The sequence below is a fragment of the Microtus oregoni genome, unplaced genomic scaffold, assembly GCF_018167655.1.
Source record: "Microtus oregoni isolate MIOR12 unplaced genomic scaffold, Mior012 000077F_ref0000221, whole genome shotgun sequence".
Taxonomy (NCBI): domain Eukaryota; kingdom Metazoa; phylum Chordata; class Mammalia; order Rodentia; family Cricetidae; genus Microtus; species Microtus oregoni.
The window spans coordinates 6,925,433-6,940,979 of NW_024544029.1; the positions used below are offsets into that span (position 1 = coordinate 6,925,433).

A 15,547-nucleotide genomic window follows, 5' to 3' on the forward strand; every position below is an offset into this window, starting at 1 on the left:
GAACCCACTAAAGTCCATGCGTCTGTCCTCCCAGAGGACATGTACTCAATTACACAGATCACCCACTAAATTCACAGTTTTAAAGACAAATAAACCTAGACAATGGTGTTAACAAACTTTGGTCCAGGCATTAATAACAGCACCCAGTAGGCAGAGGCAGGTAGATTTCTGTGAATCGTGTTTAGCTTGGTCTACGTAGTGAGTTCCAGGCCAGTCATGGCTACATGTGAGACCCTATGTCTGAAAGACAGACAGACAGACAGTCAATCAGACAGATAGAGGAGAGAGAGACAAAGAGAGAGAGAATACAACTAACAACAAACTATGCTTGTTTAGAAGCAGCTAGTGGCCCTGATTTAACTGGCTTAGGATTCTCATCCTTCACCCACAGAGATCCACTCAGGAAACCACCTTACAATTTCATGTGCAAAATGAAATTCTTTCCCATAAGAAAGATGAGTAAATCAGTTCATATATTTTTAGTTTAAGTTTTAATTTTTAAAATGTGTCTACTATTCAAAAAGCTTTTTTTTAATTTTTGTTTTTTATATGTATGTCTGTGTGAGTGAAGTGCCCCAGGAGGCCAGAGACAGTAATGAGTCCTGTGGTGCTGGAGTTTCAGGTGTTTGTGAGCTGCCATGTGGGTGCTGGGAACTGAACTTGGGTCCTCTGGGAAAGCAGAAGGTGCTCTTAACTGTTGAGCTATCTCTCCAGCCTGACTTTGTTTAACCTTTAAATTGTGGAGTAAATTACATCTTTTAAACAATATATCTTAGAAAGCCATACAATAATTATATGTTATATAATATATATAATATATATAATTATATGTTAGCATATATGTAGTTGGGCATTATATGGACACGTAGGTATTTTGAGAGGCTCAGCCACACTTGGATGGGTATTGTCTTCTGCTTACGTGTGCACATGTCTAAGGCATGTGATCATTCGCCTCTGTTTAATAAACTAAGTCTGCTTCCAGCTGTACCTTTGTGGGGTTCCGAAGGAGGCGATGGGGACTGTGGTCTGCTGGTGCCAATGCTGCTGTCTCCCTGCTGCTGGCAGGAGGCTCCGCCTCAGCCAGTTCCCCTGCTGTGCTGTCCACTCCCCCAGTCCTCCTGTCTGTTCTTTAGTGATTGCTCTGAAAAGCTGTTTCTCATCCACCAGAATGTCTTCTTTCGGTTCTCCCTTTGTTTTTCCTAGCCCATTCTTGGTCCTGGCCAGGACAGAACAGAGTTATCAGCTTCCCCGTTGTGTGTGGTTTATAGATCCGGTTGCCTATTTTAGTCTCCATGAAGTGCTGATTCATGCTTAACTCCAGCCCTGAATGGTTGCCTCTTCCTCTCTGGTCTCCCCCTTCCTCTCACCCTTTCCTTTCTTTCTTTAGTATCTGTCCCCCCCTCCCCCGTCCTGCTCTATTGCTGCTCCCTTAGTCGGCTGGCACCTGATCTCCTAATCCCACATCTAGGGCATCCTCAAGGTCCTGTCATCCTGGAGCTTAGAGTTAGCACTTGTTCCAAATACAGAGCAAAGGGGGAACCAGACCATGATGTGGTGAAACTCATCTTAGGACCTATAAGTGGATTTTCTGTAGGGTACTTAATTATAAATGCAAGCACACACTATGATAATCCATTCAGTTTTATTTGCCTTTCTGTATCTGGTTCAATAGGCTCACACTTGTTTTCATCACCCCCTCCTTTGCCCCAGGTGCTGGTGACCCAACCCAGGGCTTCTTGCACACTAGAGGAAGCTCTATGGCTGAGCACCACCAGCACTCCTCTGCCCCCCCCCCCCCCAGTACTGAGGATGAACCCAGGGCCTGGCTCTACCACTGAGTGATGACCCCGACCCTGCTTCCTTCTTGCTGACATCAAGTCTTATTACAGAGCTAAGAACCATCTTGGGAAGGCCAGTGGACTCAGGAAAGTGTTCAGTTGGAGGCCATGACCTGAAGGAAAAGACAGTTATGTTCTCAGTCAGTCACCTCTTTCCATGCCTTTCCTCAGGGCCTCTAGTTGGGTATGGCAGTGCACTGGATTGGTGGGGTAGCACAGAAAGTAGGTGTCATATGTGACAAGACACCGCAGTGTTAGCCACATGCCCAAGATGGGCAAGGGCAGATCTTGACATGTCTGTGAGCCAAGATTACGGAGCAAGGCTCCCGAATGTGTCTGTTGGCTGGAAGGCACAGTGATGCGCTGTGTGTGGCCCCACTACTGGACCGGCTAGGCAGTGTCTTCTGCTAAGACCCCTTCCTTAAGGAAGGGGGGGCGCGTGCAGTGCCGGTTTTTCTGCAGCCCCGCCCTTGACTTTGATTGAGCCACGTGTGTGCTTGATTCAGGTTAGAATAAACTGTAAACACACCGGGAGGTGTGTGAAGGGGAACTCTGGAAGAGGAGCTCCTGTAGGGGAGGGAAGGGAGTTAGGGAGACAACAGCTTCACCAGCCTGGGTTTTCCTGCCTAACCCAGCCAGTGCTGGATCATCAGGGAATCATTCTCAGGAACTCACAGTATTCATCCAGGAGATGTAAGCAGAGACTCGAGTGAAGACTGTGGGCTTCCTGGAGACGTTACAGCCCAGGCTGGACACAAAGCTGGTGACTCCGTGCACAGAATACTGGCCATTCACCAAGCAGTGGAGGGGACCTCCAGAGTCACCCTGTCAGAAGAGGAACAGCATTCTAAAACAGCAGCTCACCCCCTGCCCACCTATGCACCCAGGTACACACATGAACACACACACGTGCATACACACAGGCGCACACGTGTCCACACGCACACACATGCATACACACACATGCCACACACTTAAAAAACAATAACAGCTTAAAGTTCTCTGCACCACTGTGGAGAGGAAAGATAACAATAAGACATTGACCTCAAAAGTAGGAGGTTGAAATGAGTCCTGAACCCATGAGCAGAGGCAGGACATGAATGAGTGCTGCAGGCGTGGGGGTGGGGGTGGGGGTGAAGGATGCGTGTTTAGAAAGGGAGGAGAGACTTCCATTGTGCAGGTGCAAAGGAAGTGGAGATCCGCCTGGCTTCCTCAGTGGGAATAGGGGTAGGGCGAGCTGCAGTTTGAGCTCTCCCTTTCCACATGGGTTCTGAGGACTGAACTCAGGTTGTCAGGCCTGCTGAGCCAGCTTGCAGGCAGGCTAGAACGCTTGCTGCTGCCTGCGCAGGTGGAACTGGATATGGACGCCGTGGCTTCACGCAGGCTAAGCACCCCCCCCCCCCCACTTTCCCCCTTCCTTCCTGCCCCATGCCCGCAACCCCTCTCTTTCTTTAGACAGGGCTTTGAGGGGACTGGAGAGATGACCCAGTATTTAAGAACACTTGCTGCTCCTGCAGAGACCCCAGTTCTGTTCCCAGCACCCACATGGTGACTTTCAACTGTCCATAACTGTGGTTCCAGGGAATCTATGTCCTTTTCTGGTCTCTGCAAGTGCCAGATATGTCCACAGTGCCCATACATGCACTGATTTTTAATTAATTTTTGCCTGGCGGAATTTACTTTTAAGTTTCCTTCCTTCCTTCCTTCCTTCCTTCCTTCCTTCCTTCCTTCCTTCCTCCCTTCCCGTCCTTCCTCTTCTTCTTCTTCTTCTTCTTCTTCTTCTTCTTCTTCTTCTTCTTCTTCCTCCTCCTCCTCCTCCTCCTCCTTCCTTCTTCTTCTCCCCCCCACTCCTTATTTATTTTCAAGACAGGAGCCTATCCTGGAATTCTTTCTGTAGACCAGGCTGTCCTTGAACTCACACAGATCTGCCTGCCTCTGCCTCCTGAGTGCTGGGATTAAAGGCATGCACCACCACCACCTGGCTGAATTTATTTTTAATTTTCAGTCATGGGTATGTGTGTGTGGGTACCTAGGGAGGCCAGAGAGAGTCTGGCCCCTGGATCTGAAGTTATAGGTGAGTGTAGCTTGTGAGTCACCTGATATAGGTGTTGGGTCTGAACTCTGGTTCTCTGGGGGAGCAAGAAGCATAGTTAATGACTGAGCCATCTCTCTAACCCCAAAGTGCGTGTGTATGTGTATAAATACATACTAATATATTTAAGATATGGAGGCAGAGTTCAAAAGATTAGCTGAGCTGGACATGGTGGCACATGCCTGTAATCCTAAAACTTAGGCATCTGTGAGTTTGAGGCCCTTTTGAGTTACATAGTGAGTTCCAGACCAATTTGCACTATAGAGAGTGCCTCTGGGGAGGGATGGAGTGAATATTGTGAATGTCTGCTCTGGATCTTTCCACGATTCACTACTGAGCCTCATAGTCTCGTTTGCCAACACAAGCAAGCAATACACTTATCATCAATAAAAATTAAACTTAAAAAGAATAGCTCAGTTTGTAGGGTGCCTAAAGCAAACACGGAGGCCCAAATTTGATTCCCAGAACCCAGATTTAAACAAAGAAAATAAAGCCCCCTGTAATCCCCGAGCTGGGGAGATAGAGGCAGGCAGATCCTGGACCCTAACCTCTTTTGTGAATTATGGGGTAGTAAGAGACCTCGTCTCAAACATAAAGGTAGACAGCGCCTGAAGAATGGCACTCCAGGCCGTCCTTTGCCCAAACACACACATTTGCACACGCAGACAAACACGCACAAAGAACTAGGGAAAGTGACCAAAAAATTCAAACTGGAGCTGATTCTTCAAAGATCTCACCATAAGCCCGACTACTTAGAAAAAATGTTTTTAGATGACTGTACTCACACACGAAATACCCAAATCTCTCCTACCCACACCCTAACAAATTAAGGGAGATAAGCTAAGATTTCCTTTACGTGTACGAGGGTTTTGTTTGTGTGCATGTCTGTGCACTATGTGCATGTTGGTGCCCACAGAGGTCACAAGAGGACTTCAGGTCCCTTGGAGCTGAAGTTAGGGAGGTTATCTCTCCACTACACCCCCAACAAATTTTTGAGAATATTTCAGAACTAATGAATGGCAGGGAATTGAGCATATATAATATTATCGCTTTATGCTAAATGACAAGATAAAAGACTGGACAAGATGGAGGGTGTGGCTGGAGATTTAGGTCAGAAGTTCTGGAAGCTGCGAAAGAACCCAGTGTGGATGTAAGCCAGAGAGAGCCACGATCCTAGAAGGGGACTCGCTTAGTACTGTGAAAACCTCAAAGGCCCATTATCGGGGAGCTCTGCAGTAAGAAAGGATCCCGAGACACATTTGTTACAAAGACTTCTCTGTGTGGAGAACTGAAGGCCTCTGGGAGCAGAGGCGCGCGGATTGTTGGGGAAGGCTGGACTTGAGGAGTGAGCGGGGACCTAGGAGCGGGTGTGCTGTGCTCTAGTCTGTCTCTCCTTTAAGGTCTTGTTGTTATCATTTGTTTATATTTTGAGACAGGGTCTTACTGTGTACCCTGGTTGGCCTTGAACTCTGATGACTACCTGCCTCTGCCTCCCCAGTGCCGGACTAAAGGTGTGCGCCACCACCGCCAGTATCATAGTGTTTAAGTTTTAACAGTGAAAATTGGAACAGCAATGCCACTTTACATCCTGTAGTTCTTTGGGTTCACAAAATCCTTTGATCCTTCTGTCCTGTTGTAACTAGCACAATGGCCTCCTGCAAACTTCCCTTCCTCTTCCACAAAGCTGGACCTTGAAATCAAATCGCACTCCTGTGCTGTTGCCAGGATGGGGGAAACCCAGCCGGGAATTAACCCATCGCCTTTTAACTGGGTCTATGAGAGAGAGAGAGTGAAACCTGTGCCAGCCTCACGGCCTGGAAGGACAACCCTTTCCCGCTCACGTAAACCTTTGCGCCTTCATTTTCTGTAGTCAAACTGACTTCCTAGTTCATGAGTAACCAGAAGCAACAAAACACAAGACCTGCTGCAAACCTGTTCATGGGCAGGGGACACCCGTCGCCTGCAGCCTCCCCCCTCCCCCCAGTTAGAGCTAGCTCCACCTGGGCTCTGGCTTCACCCCTCCCTTCCTTACTGGGGTCATGGCCATCCATTATTCTTCTGGGTCTCCAGGACACTTTCCTCTCTGCCCATAGCCACTCACACTCTTCCTCCCATTGAAAGTTTCATCTCTCCATGACTTCTGTCTCTAGTGGGTCTGTCCTCTCCCTCATCCAAGGCTCTGAAGCAAGACCCACATTCCCTGAAGAATATTTTTTTACCCTTACCTGTCAACTGTGCTTCTGCCCTCACCATCTACAGAGACTCTTGTGGGACAAAGAGCTGTCGTCCACTGCAGCTCCAGCTATGAGATGCCCTGTCAGTCTCCCCCGGTTTTATAGATCTTATGGCATGTTTATCTCTTATGTCTACGTCCTTTCTTGGATCTGGGTGTGTTCTGTCTTCTCCATCCACCCCTGAAACACGCAAGCCTTTCTGTTCTTGTTGGTCTTTCCCAACCCACTACTCTTTCTTATTCTGCCACTTTTCCTTGGAACGAGGGATGACGTTTGTTCCCAAGGGCATCTCACCTGGCTTTCTCTCCCAAGCTTTATTATTTTATTTTATTTCTGTTTTCAAGATAGCATCTCATGTATCCCATGCTGGTCTTGACCTGACTTTTGTAGCCCAAGACGATTTTGATGTTCTGAGCCCCCATCCTCTCCCTTCCCAGTGCTAGGATTATAGAGGTCCACTTCCGTGCCTGTTTATGCGACACTGACGGAATCAGGACTTTGTTCTCCTGACACTGTGCTCACAGTTGAGGGAGTATCCTTTGGGTTTCTCCAAAGGTTCTGTCTGCCATAGCCAACGACAGCTCAGCAGCCATGCACAATCAGGTAGGAGGCTGGGTATGACTTGGGAGCCTCTGATCCTAACTCACTCTAGCCGAAGGGAAAGACCGAGACTCCCCCTGGTCTTGTAAGCCCAGTGCCTTCATCCATCGCCCCTTGCTTTGAGTGGCTGCCCCGGGTTTTCACCAGGTAGGTCTTTCCTGACTGGCAGACAGGCAGTGGCTGTCCGGGGGTCTCCATGTCAGTCATTGTTTTTAGTTTAGTCCCAGTGGTACAACAGCACACTCGGGTCCACAGTTCCAGCACGCCACACTGCCATGGTTTAATCCTCCCTGTCTTTCCTAACACCCAACACAGCTCCTGCATGTGAGAGACAAGCAAACAGGCACAGGATGAACTGCACTGAGCAGCTATAGTATGGTTTATTGTGGATTGATCTTATTTAAGCAGAGAATTCTCTGCATTGTATAAGAAAGATTATAAAACTGCTTAGTGCAGGTTCCCGTGCTCTCCTGTACCAACTCCTGCAAACTGCCGAGGGAAGGGCAGCAGAGGGAAAGGTGTATAAGAAGAAGGGATAAACAAGAAGAGGGTTTGGAAGCTACCTTTCACACCGTTAACTACCACCATTCTCACAGGCCCAGCCCCACAGCTACCATTAAAAGGATTTAGGTCACAAGTAACTTCTAAAGAATACACGCATGCGCACATACACACACACAAACACAGGTGTGTCAGGCCACAGAGCAGCTTTTGAGGTAAGGATACTGAACAAGGTATTTCCCTATTCCTTCCCACCTTGAGTTTCTGTGACAGAGTAGAAGGCCAAGTCTGTCCTGGGTGCAAGAACAGGCGAGGGACTGAGGGTGAGCAAAAGGCAGAGTGTCAAAGAGGCTCACACCTGTGTGCACTCACCTGGCAGCCTGAGCGAATCCCGTCCCCACCAGCACACACCATGGTCCTCTTCACCGTGGGGCCCCAGTAGGAGGAGCTGGAGCAGATGGCATAGTCCACGCTGGGCAGGTACGCCTGCTGCAGGGTCTGAGAGACCTGCCCATTGGCTGAATGGGATGTCACATTGGAAGTCAGCACAGGGGAGGACTCTTCCTTTCACATCTCACCAAGACTTCCCAAGATCTGGTTACCTAAACTTGGGGCTGGCTCCTCTCTGCTTGTGGCAGGTCATGGATTCCCCCCTCCCCCATGTAGATGGCAGCCACAGGTTCACTGTTCCCAGGCACTGACCCCCAGGCCTGCTTTTGCTTGTTTCTGCTCATGGACAACTTAGCTAAGCAATAACATGGTCTCCATAAATTCTGCCTGTTCTGCGGCTCACACCAGAAGTCCCACAGAACAGAGCAGGGCAGAGCAGAAGAGGCACTGGGGCCACCAGGCCCTCTCCTCCCCCTCCTCTCCTTTCATTTTCTGGAATGCAGCCTCATTGCAATGCTCAGGCAGGCCTCAAACTTCCGGTTCCCCTGCTGCAGCCTCTCCTGTAGTAGATATCTTATTGCCCTTTCTCTCTTCTTTCTCCTCCTCCTCTTCTTTCTTTCTCTCTTCTTTCTCCTCCTCCTCTTCCTCGTCCACTTCTTTCTTCTACAGGGTCTCACTGTGTATCTATAGCTGTTCTGGAACTCACTATGTAGGACAGGCTGGCCTTGAATTCACAGAGATCCACCTGCTTCTGCAAGTGCTAAGACCAGAGACCTGTGCCACAGCTGGTTTATTTCCTTCTCGTAAGAGTTGAGTTCAGGGGCTGGAGACTCAGTGGTTAAGAGCCCTTACTGCTCTTGCAGAGGACCTGAGTTCAGTTCCTAGCACCGGTCTGGGCAAACACCCTCTTCTGAACTCTGCACTTCCTACACACGCAGACACGAACGTGTACACATAGCTAAAAACAATAAAGACGAATCATTTAAAAAAAGAGCTTGGTACAGTTTTCCTTTATCTGGCTCTTTTGAGTCTTAAAAGCCTTTGTGTCTGATGCTATTTCTGTAGGTCCTTAGAGTCCTTTCCTGGTACAGAACCACAGTGCTATTACAGGAATTGAGAGCTGGATTAGAAATCTGTCTGTGTCTGCCCCTGCCTGGTTTTCCCAATAGACTGTGCTCGGGTAAGGCCTTGACTCTTCTCCAGGAACCCCACTCCTGCCTTGTGGCTGTCAGGCTTCTGCGCTGTCCTTAATGTTTCCACGTTCCTAACCAGCTCTGACTCAGCTGTATCAGTGATTTGATCTGTGGTTCCCTAAGCTGTTGTTCTCGGCTATAAATGTCTAGGGCCACAGAAAAAGAAGTGCTAGGAGCACAGAGGTTTCATCATAATCTCGGTGGTGTATGGTGGAAGTGTGCATGACTTACTTTGGGTTTTCCCCCAGCCTGTGATGTAGCAGGGAGTATTGTTAGCCAGGGTGCTTCCCTCCTGGGGCAGAACACCCAGCTGGACGTAGTTATTGAGTGGAACACTCTGGGCCAAGCGCAGCAGGGCGATGTCATAGCTGCAGGAGGAGAGGAGGTGTCTTACTCACGAGCAGGTCTGCGATTCAGAGGATCCAAGTCCTGCTCCAAGCACCACATCAGATGCCTGAAACTCCAGCTCTATGCCATCTGATGACTTCTGGTCCTGCACACATGTGAACACACGCAGACACAGACACACAGAGACACACAAGACACACACACACAGACATACACGAAGACAGACACACACAGGCAGACACACACAAAGACAGACATACACAAAGACAGACACACAGACAGGCACAGACAGACAGACAGACAGACACACCCTTGGGACAAACTTGGAAGCTGTTGAGCTGCGGTACATTAGGTGGCAACAGCAGCACCTGTTGGTAGGATATTGGAATTGCAGCCTGGCTCTGCTTTGCAACCTAGGTGGGTAGATAGCCAGAATGGTAAAAAAGCAGGTGGCGTGGTCTCAGCTATAGAGTTCTCAAACAGGTACAACCCCTTCTGTGACCACAAGTTTTCCTCTAGTGGCGTGGCTTCAACTACAGCCATAAGCATGTCAGGCAGACACTTTACCACGGAATTATGTCCCCATTTTTCGGCAGACAGGGGTTAGATGTTTTAGAGCCTGGGTCTTTTTGATCCCAGACTATCTTTGTTCTAGCTATGCAGCTGACACTAACTTTGAACTCTTGATCATCTTTCCTTAGCCTCTCAAGTGCTTGCCTTAGAAGACTGCCTGCCGAGGGCTCCCTAGCCACCCGTTAGTGATTGCCTTTCCAAAACTTTACAGCCACCTGAAGACATTTCCTTGCCTGGTAAGTTCAAGGATCTGGGTTCCTTCTCCTACACCAAAGCCAAACAAAAACCTAGCAAAAATTTTCTTGTACACATGAAGTATATTCTACAAGGTGAATAAATAGCAAAGACCAGACAAAGCACTGTGTGGTGCTATGCTCCTAGAATCCAGCACTTGGGAGGCAGGGTGGCAACATCGGCTACACAGTGAGTTCAAGGTCAGTTTGAGGTATATATGTCTCAAAATATCAAAACCAAATTAAAACAGAAAATCCTCACATGATCAAGAGGAAAACCCATAACTCTGCAGGTACCCAGGTCCACTGGCTCCTGGCTGAGAAGCCAGCACACTGCCTGCTGCAGGACAAGGGGCTGTCTCCCAGGCTCCACCCACTATTCAACAAGGCCAGGCTACAGAAGCCACACACAAAGCTTCAGCCATCCCTCTATGCCCCAGGAGAGCAAGTGGAGGAAACAGACCCAGGGGCGAGGCAGCCCCTGCCCCAGCCCACGGCCAGCTTAGCTTCCTGCATACCCTGCAGCCACATTGTTCCTGTTCCAGTTGGGGTGCACCACAACCTTCTGCACACTCACTAACTGCTCGGTGCCATCGTTCTGGCTCAGGTTGTGATCTCCAACGGCCACACGGAAAGTCATCTGGCTGGGGAGAGAGGAGGAAGCCTGAGGATCTCTTCCCCGCTTGGAGAAAGGGAAGAAAGTGGGTGACAGCTCACTTTGGGCCAGGAGCTCAGCTTATCTGGCCTAGACAGAGGAGGGCAAATGTCTTGGAAGGTGAGAATACAGCAAGCCCCCTCATTCCCTGAAGTTATCGACTCATGGCAGCAGAAAATACAATCCCTGAGCATTTTCACTTTATTAAGCTAACAGTGTAGGTTGAGTACGATGGTACTTGAAGATGCCTAGCTGTGGGGAAATAAATCTAGAGGTTTTACACACACACACACACACACACACACACACACACACGTATGTATGTATGTATGTATGTATGTATGTATGTTTGTATGTGTGTGTGTGTTGTTGTTGTTGTTGGTTTAGACACTGTCTCATCCCAGGCTGGCTTCAAACCCTCAATCCTCCTGCCTCAGCCTCTTGTACCAGGGTTACAAATGTTCATCACTGTACACTGTCTAGACCGGCACCTCCTAAACTGTGTCCTGGACCAGCACTGTTAGCATCACTTAGAAACCTGTCGGGGTCTGGGGAGATGGCTCAGCGGGAAAAAGGCTCACTGTGCAAACCTGAGGAGACACCTCTGACCTCAGCACTGAGGCAGAGATGTGTCCCAGGACCTCTCGGCCAAGACTAACAAAAATATCAAGTTCTAGGTTCAGTGAGTGACTCTTTCAAAAAATAAGGTGGAGAAGTGATTAAGAAGACTTCCAGATGTTGACCTCTGACCTCGCAAATGCTTCTATGGGCAATCACACACCTATATACACTCGTACACGCATGCACGCCCCCCCCCCCCACTGAAATGCAAGCATCAGGCGTCACCCCGAACTTGCCATATCAGAACTCCGCTGAGTGGACCCTCCAATTGACTGTAATATCTGTTCAGATCCGGGAACTGGACAGGCAGGATGGTTCAGTGGATAAAGCTGTTTGCTGTGCAAGCGTGACAACCTGACTTCTACGCCTGAGACTGGAAAATCAACTCCACAAAGTTGTCTTCTGACCTCTGTATGGACATCATGTCGTGTGCCCCCTGCGTCATGCACACACACACATCCACACACACACAACAACAATACCAATAATGATAGTAACAATACATTCTAACTTTTTAAAAAGGAAACTTTGCTTGTTCCAAGGACTCGATGGCGAGTCAGCATTTAAGTGTTTCCTCAGCTGTCAGCATTGCTTTCCCACTTCAGAGAGACTGGGAGAGCAGAGGTCACACAGCCAGAAGATGCTGGAATGAGATTTGAATCTGAACCTGCTGGACTCCAAAACTTGTACTTTATACCATCCCTTCCATGACCCCCAAACACATGGGCTCGATGATGGTCCATTGCTAGTCCTGTCTGGAGAAGTCCAAAGGGGCTGGTCGCTTTCTGTTTCCTCACCTGTCCACACAATGAGCAGCTGTCATGACCCAGTTTCGCCGGATGAGGGTCCCTCCACAGGTGTGGTACCATAACCCTCCATCACGGTACTGGAGGGAAATCTAGGAAAGAAGAAAGCATGGGGGGCTGGAGTCGCCCCTTCTAAAACTCCTGACATCATTCAAAACCAGCTCCCCACCCCCACCCCACCCCTCCCCGATTGCCCCAGACTGGCTGGAAGAGGCTATGTGGAATGCTTGCCCAGAAGAGGTATATAGTTGCTTCTGGGGTCAGCTGGACAGAGTCTCTACCGTTTGGTGACATTTGCTATGCGCACATGGGAAAGTAAAGGCACAGTAAGTGCCTCAGGCCTCTCTCCAGTAGGATGTCACTGCCCGTGGGCTTAGAACTCAGGTTCTTCCATCATCTCCGTTCCAAAGGGAGCTGGGTGTTTCTCCTTCACCCAAGCCCTGCAGGTTCAGGTCTCCAGGGTCCTCCCTTCAATATCTTCTAGAAGTACCCTGGCCTCGTCCACCAGGGAGAACTTAGAAATGCCAACGGAATATTCTTTGTTTGTTTTCTCTTTGTAATCAGTTTGTGTTTTCTCATATTACACAATGGATCTACTTCCGAGAATTGGGTTCAGATTGCTGTAAATTAAATCTAATTGTAATTGCGGTGATTCCTCCGGAAGCGTGGCTGTCGAGCAGCTAGCGTGCCAGCTTTATGTACTCATATCTGCAGCGAGTCGGACGCAAGTGTCCTGTTAAGGCTATGAAAACATGAGCCAAAGAAACTTCACGCCTCTGTGTTTTTGGCATGTGGGCCTTACACTGGGGAGTGGTGGGTACGTGTGTGTTTTAGGGCATGCGAAGCCTTGTGGGTCCACCTGGCACACAGTCTGGAACTGTGTCCCACAGGCCATCACAGGAATAACAACAGCTTGTGGGGTAAGGAAGTAACTCAGAGGAAGGAAGAACGTTTGCCATGCATGATGGAGTCCTGGGTTCAAGCCCTCATATTACAGAAGGAAGGAATGAAGTTTGGGTCACAAGTAAATCACTTACTATGCCTGATAACCAGGGTATAAATCCTTGAAACCTGTGTAAGACACTGGTGTGCTCCAAGGGCATGTGCTCACCTATGTTCATAGCAGCATTGTTTGTCATAGCCAGAACCTGGAAACAACCTAAACGCCCCTTGACCAAAGAATGGATAAGAAAAATGTGGTACATTTGCACAATGGAGTACTACACAGCAGAAAAAAAATAACGACATCTTGAAATCTGCAGGCAAATGGATGGATCTAGAAAGCATCATATTGAAGGAGGTAACCCAGACCCAGAAAGACAAATATCATACATACTCATTCATAAGTGGCTTTTAGACATAAAGCAAAGAAAAACTAGCCTATAATTCACAATCTCAGAGACCCTAGACAACAATGAGGACCCTAAGAGAGACATACATGGATCTAATCTACATGGGAAATAGAAAAAGACAAGATTTCCTGAGCAAATTGGGAGCATGGGGCCATACGAGATGATAGAAGGGGAGGGGAGAGGAAGGGAGGAGGGGAGTGGAGAAAAATATATAGCTCAATAAGAACAACATAAACAAACAAAATAAATAAAATCTACCCCCCCCCAAGAGTACAAGAAAGAAAGAGGAAAGGAAGGAAGGAAGGAAGGAAGGAAGGAAGGAAGGAAGAAAGAAAGAAAGAAAGAAAGAAACCGGTGTGTTCATCTCAGCATTCGGGAGGCAGAAACAGGTAGAATCTCTCTGAGTTTGAGGTCAGCCTGGTCTGCACTGCCAGTTCCAGGTCAGCTGGCCCCATGGTGAGAACCTGTCTCATACAGCAAACTGAAGCCTGGACGTGCTGGTGAGCAGCTGTGATTCCCAGCACTCTTGTGGTGAAGTGAGAGGGGGAGACAGAAGAGTGAGAGGGATTTTTGAGGGGTCAGTGAGAGAGCGAGGGGTTGGCACTAGCTTAGAGTATGCAGAGCAGCGGCAGAAGCATGGGAGGCCTTGCCACAAACATGGCGGAAGGCTCTATCTGTGCTGTGGAACTCGGCACTTTCTGTCTCTGTCTCTGCATCTGTCTCTCTGTCTCTCTCTGTCTGTCTCTGCCTCTGTCTCTCTGTCTCTCTCTGTCTGTCTCTGCCTCTGTCTCTCTGTCTCTGTCTGTCTCTGCCTCTGTCTCTCTCTCTCTCTCTCTCTCTCACACACACACACATGCACACGCACACACGCGCGCATGCGTGCATTTGAGTAGGCACCCAGGACACTGGTATATAAGTCTCCTCCCCCAGGTCTTTTGCAATTCAAGTTCCACCTTAGTTTGGTCCCATACATCTTTAAAATTCAGAATTAGACAGCAAGTGAGCTGCTGAGGGTAAACCCAATAGACATGTAAACTAATTTTGGGGGCTACACATTATTATCTCTTGTTTGGGTAAAATCCTGGGCAGGGGGAAACACCCACCTGAGATGGCCAAGAGTTCTTCTGGGCCTCAGCCCCTCCGACCACCCGTGCATTAGTTTCTGGAAAGTCCTGGGTGCTGTGTCCTTTGTGGGGCAGAAGAAAAGGCACTGATGACTCAGCGTGGGGGCAGCCGGGCGGGGTCGGGGAGCGGCAGCTGGGCTTTGAAGACTGTTAGCTTTGTCTGCAAATTCACAGCCCTCCCGAAACAGGCCCAGGGGCCCAGCCCTGAGTTGTCTGTGCCCCTTCTGCCTCTTTTGAAAACAGAGCCCTGAGCCCCTTCTTTCTTTGGGGTGTGTAAGAACTCTGACTGGCAGGGAAATACCTTTCCCAAATCACCAGGCTAGGGGCTCACAGGTGCCTGCTCCTCCTGTCTCAAGGTCATCCTTCAGCTTGAGGAAACCCCTCCCATGCTTTGGCGGGATTCTCCAGGAGCTGCTGACAGCTGTTGAGCTGTCGGTGTCCTGCAGTTATGAGGGATGGTGGGTAACCCCCAAAGGGGCTTCTTTATACTTCTTGGCTCAGGTACCTGTCACCTAGCAGGCACCTGCGTGGCCAGTCAGTGCCCCTCAGTCCTGCGTGGCCAGTCAGGCAGTGCTCCTCAACCTTGCCCGTCTTTTGCTCTGGGAGAGTAAGGATTCTGCTAGGCGTAGCTTTCCATCTTCCAGAGAGAGAGCTGGTCTGGGCTTAGAGACTTTCTGATCCTGCTGTTCAAATCCCCCTCCCTCAGAACTCAGGCCAAAGGATCCACTTACCAAACAGGACCAGGGAGGCGAGCACCAGAAAGCGCAACATGTTGCCGAGAGGGTAGCCCACTGCCCCTTGCCACAAGCCAAGCCCTCTTTATACCCCTCTTATCAGCAGCTTTGCTGACCTTCCTGCTGCCAGCTGGGCAGGGCTGTGGGTAGCGGGCGGGAAAGCACAGGTGACACGGCAGTCCAAAGGGAAAGTGTTCAACTCGGCTATCTGCTCTTCAAAGACAGCAGGGCTGGCACTCAGTCAGCCTGTTTC

At 49.2% G+C, this 15,547-nt stretch overlaps 1 protein-coding gene across 1 annotated transcript; it reads right to left on the reverse strand.

Moving 5' to 3' along the window:
- Nucleotides 1–1,891: 1,891 nt before the first annotated feature.
- On the reverse strand, nucleotides 1,892–15,331 carry Cela1 (chymotrypsin like elastase 1). The gene is made up of 8 exons (XM_041642748.1): nucleotides 15,292–15,331; nucleotides 14,540–14,622; nucleotides 12,076–12,176; nucleotides 10,521–10,646; nucleotides 9,080–9,216; nucleotides 7,638–7,783; nucleotides 2,514–2,663; nucleotides 1,892–1,951 (listed from the first exon to the last, which is right to left on the reverse strand). Exons 1-8 carry the CDS (start codon nucleotides 15,329–15,331, stop codon nucleotides 1,934–1,936), a joined length of 801 nt encoding a protein of 266 aa, XP_041498682.1. The 3' UTR covers nucleotides 1,892–1,933.
- Between the last annotated feature and the right edge of the window lie 216 nt (nucleotides 15,332–15,547).

What these genes read in the sequence shown, in the direction of transcription:
- Cela1 (XM_041642748.1), bottom strand. Translation starts at nt 15,331, where the DNA reads ATGTTGCGCTTTCTGGTGCTCGCCTCCCTGGTCCTGTTTG. An exon ending in GCTGCTCATTGTGTGGACAG is followed by an intron (nt 10,647 to 12,075) that starts GTGAGGAAACAG and finishes CTCTCTCCCCAG; the next exon opens with CCAGATGACTTTCCGTGTGG. An exon ending in GGATTCGCTCAGGCTGCCAG is followed by an intron (nt 2,664 to 7,637) that starts GTGAGTGCACAC and finishes CTCTTCTGACAG; the next exon opens with GGTGACTCTGGAGGTCCCCT.